Raw genomic sequence first — 3,236 nt, forward strand, 5'->3', positions numbered from 1 at the left:
TGACTTGTCTTCATTAATTCTCCTCCTTATTTTGTGCCTTCTCTTGTTGCTATCTAATAAATCAACAACATTAGTATAAAGCACTCACAACATTCCTTAACTTATGTGAATTCATTTTTTATCATCTAATCTGACCTGTCTGATGGTACAGATAATGTTTTCTCAGTTTTATGCTGACATAAAGGCCTCGAATTCTGCCCTCAAGTCCGGAGTCATCCTTTGCACTTGAACCTACATCACAAACAAATAAATTAGCATTACAAATTTGATATATTCTGATATATTCATTTTATTACATAAATTAAAACAGGCCATTCAAAATGTATTACCTGTGGCCCACTGCTGGACATCACTGACCCACTGCTGAATGTCCTCATCACTGACATTAAGCTCAGCCTGCAGACTTGCAAAGCTCTCACTTTCCAGTTTCAAAACACTATAAATTAATTTGATAATAAAGGTGTAACAATGTATGCAATAGACAATTTCTCAAATAATGTTAAACATTGTTGACTTTTGCAGCAGTAAAATACCTTAATGTATCTTTGAGACAAACATTTAGCCAGATTTTCAGATTTCCGTTTGTTCCATGCAGAAGCAAGAACAGTGAGCATGTCTGAACATGCTATTATTAGATAGTTGGTCAAAGTAAATGTATATATATAAAAAAATGGTTAGTCATGATTAATTTATACTTAGAAATAACTGTTAAATTGTTAAAAGTAGTTTACCAGCTTTGGACATGTATTTAGTGCAGATTGCAGCTCTCGACAAGAAGGAATTGACTTGCTCCACCTCTTCTCCAATTGTAAGACCAGCTCCCTCTTGGTTTCTTCCAGACCATTTTATCTACAAAAATAACAACAAAAACAAAAAACAACAATGGCTGTTGAAATAAAAGTGCATGTCCATACCACAAAAATATTAATAATATAATTTATTGTAATGACAGAATATTACCTCACAACTCCACTCATGTGCTTTGGCATGCATAACTGATAATAGTGGGTGCATATTTAACAAAGGCCTTAGATCTGGACAGTGTCCCACCACTCTCTTTAAGTATGGCCAGTACTTGCAGGCGACATCCGAGCAGAAGAATGACACATTTTCTTTTGAGAGGGTGTTTTGAAGAAACAGGGGATAGGCAAATATTTCGCCTCTGAACATATTTAGGCCTTTTAAAAGTCCTCCATGTCGGCACACAGCAATCTCAAGGCCTTCCTCATCAATCTTTGATGTTGACTTTTTAGCAGACTCCTTGGCTGCTGTCCATTGAGAGGAGCCACACATCCCTTTACCTGTGGCCTACAAGACATACGAATAAAATTATTATTTCAATAATGGTAGATGGACTGGAATATACAATATGAAAATAAGTTAAGGGTTATTACATGCTTGGTCTTTTCATGAACATATCCCACAAAGGAGGAAACATCGTCATCTTTCATTATGAATGTGCCATCGAAGTAGCCCTTATCTGTCCTTAATTTTATTGAAAAAGAGCAACATGATGTACACAGTTAAGAAGTACAATAAATGTACAAAAAATAGAAGAAAATACATACCCGTGTGCATTATGGAACCTGTATAGCTTCCTGTTACCGTCCACTGAGATGGCATGCATGGACGGACTGCAAGCGGGACATTTAAATGGCTGGACACCACAAAGCCTCTCAACCTCATGCAGGGCAAAGGTCCACTCCAGAAAGGCTTTCTGGAATGTGTCTCCACATATTTGACCACTCTGTTGAAATAACCAAACCAATGACTTTAAGGAACAAACAGCATGTTAACAGTATACACTGAAGAACAATATTTACCCTGCCATTGTATTCTGTTCTTCGGTCAAGCATTCCAAGGAATGCTTGACGTGAAAGACCTGGAGCAAAAAGTTTTAAGTCCAGAAAAGACCTAAAAAGGCCAACCTCATACACAGTCTCAAAATGTATAGAGGCTGGCCAGTAGCCAGACTTGAGGAGATCACTGAGCCCCACTGCCCATTTTGTCCTGCAGCATGAGCACTCCAGTGATGGAAGGGTGAGATTGTACCGTCCTATAATAAAAAAGTGATGCATCACAACAGCTTTAAAATTCCTAATCACAGATATTACATGCAAGCATTGAGTTCTTATATTAACCTTTATATGTTGTTTTCATAAAGAGAAAAATACATCTTACCATTAAAATTAATTACAATAATGGGCTTGCCACTGATCACTCTGCATGAACCTTCTGAACAGGCACAGATTTTGTCTGGCAAAAGTAGCGGAAGATATCGGACTAAAAAAGCAAAAGCAAGTAAAATTAAATATATAATTTAATATATTTATTAAATATATTTAATTATAATTTTACACTAATGTACAGCCATTTAAGATGTACAGAATGAAAAGAATGATGGGACACATGAAAAGCATACCCTGTTCAGAGAACTCAAATGTCTTGGAATGTCTCTTCACTGCAGTGGTTGGACACAATGGCTTGAAGAACCCATGGGCCATAGAGTCCCTGTTATGGAGAGGTAGGTGCTGATGGACATCTCCATCACACATGCTGCATAGATACTGCCTAGGTAGACAGTCCCTGCACTGTACAATGCCCTCAGTAGTAAAACAGTGTTGGCAGATGCATTCCTGAACATGTTCAGCTGCCAAAATATTTTTAACCATGGCCTCCCTTGCAATGTGCCATCTTTCATGGCTTAGGGACTGCCGCTTTTGCCAGGTTGTGGCCAAAGACACGTCTTTAGGATGAACACATTCGTCATTAAGGATGTGCCCCAATTCTTCAATGAGTGAGACTTGATTGAAGGAGAAACAAGAAACAGTGATATATTCAGTACATGTACAGTATGTTGCAGCTGCCAGAATATTACTTAAACTCTATAAACCAGCTGCCATTTCATATAACTATAGTAAACAGTTACCAGTTTCTGCTCGATAAACAAATTCCTCCTGGATGGGCAAACTGGTGGGAGCTTTAAAAAAAAAAAGAGAAGTGAATACATAATGCTTTGGGGTTTAAAAATTAAAACAGACTGCATACATCTAAACATTTATCTGATAGGAAGAAAATATAAAATCATAACTGAAAATAACAGTAAATTTAAAAGATAACTGTAAATTAGCAAATGTCTCACCGTGTTTAGGAGGTTTTCCTTTGAGTTTTGGTTTTATTGCAGTTTTTCGAAGCGGCCTTACAACATTGCCATTTCTGTCCCTTCGCCTCCACTT

General features: G+C 37.2%; 1 protein-coding gene across 1 annotated transcript; it reads right to left on the reverse strand.

The window, feature by feature from the left end:
- Positions 1 to 434: 434 nt before the first annotated feature.
- LOC307157890 (uncharacterized protein) lies at positions 435 to 1,908 on the reverse strand. Its single transcript, XM_079869885.1, has 6 exons — positions 1,824 to 1,908; positions 1,569 to 1,747; positions 1,395 to 1,485; positions 961 to 1,308; positions 732 to 849; positions 435 to 625 (listed from the first exon to the last, which is right to left on the reverse strand). The coding sequence occupies exons 1-6, from the start codon at positions 1,854 to 1,856 to the stop codon at positions 444 to 446; spliced, it is 951 nt and encodes a 316-aa protein (XP_079726011.1). The 5' UTR covers positions 1,857 to 1,908; the 3' UTR covers positions 435 to 443.
- Positions 1,909 to 3,236: the final 1,328 nt, after the last annotated feature.

The sequence above is a fragment of the Squalius cephalus genome, assembly GCF_949319135.1.
Source record: "Squalius cephalus genome assembly, chromosome: 4".
NCBI lineage: Eukaryota > Metazoa > Chordata > Actinopteri > Cypriniformes > Leuciscidae > Squalius > Squalius cephalus.

Excerpts from the sequence above, each read along its gene's own strand:
- LOC307157890 (XM_079869885.1), bottom strand. The coding sequence starts at position 1,856 with ATGCTTGACCGAAGAACAGAATACAATGGCAGG. Across the intron at positions 1,748-1,823 it reads GAACAGAATACAATGGCAGG|AGTGGTCAAATATGTGGAGA; the intron begins GTAAATATTGTT and ends TTATTTCAACAG. Across the intron at positions 850-960 it reads CACATGAGTGGAGTTGTGAG|ATAAAATGGTCTGGAAGAAA; the intron begins GTAATATTCTGT and ends TTATTTTTGTAG.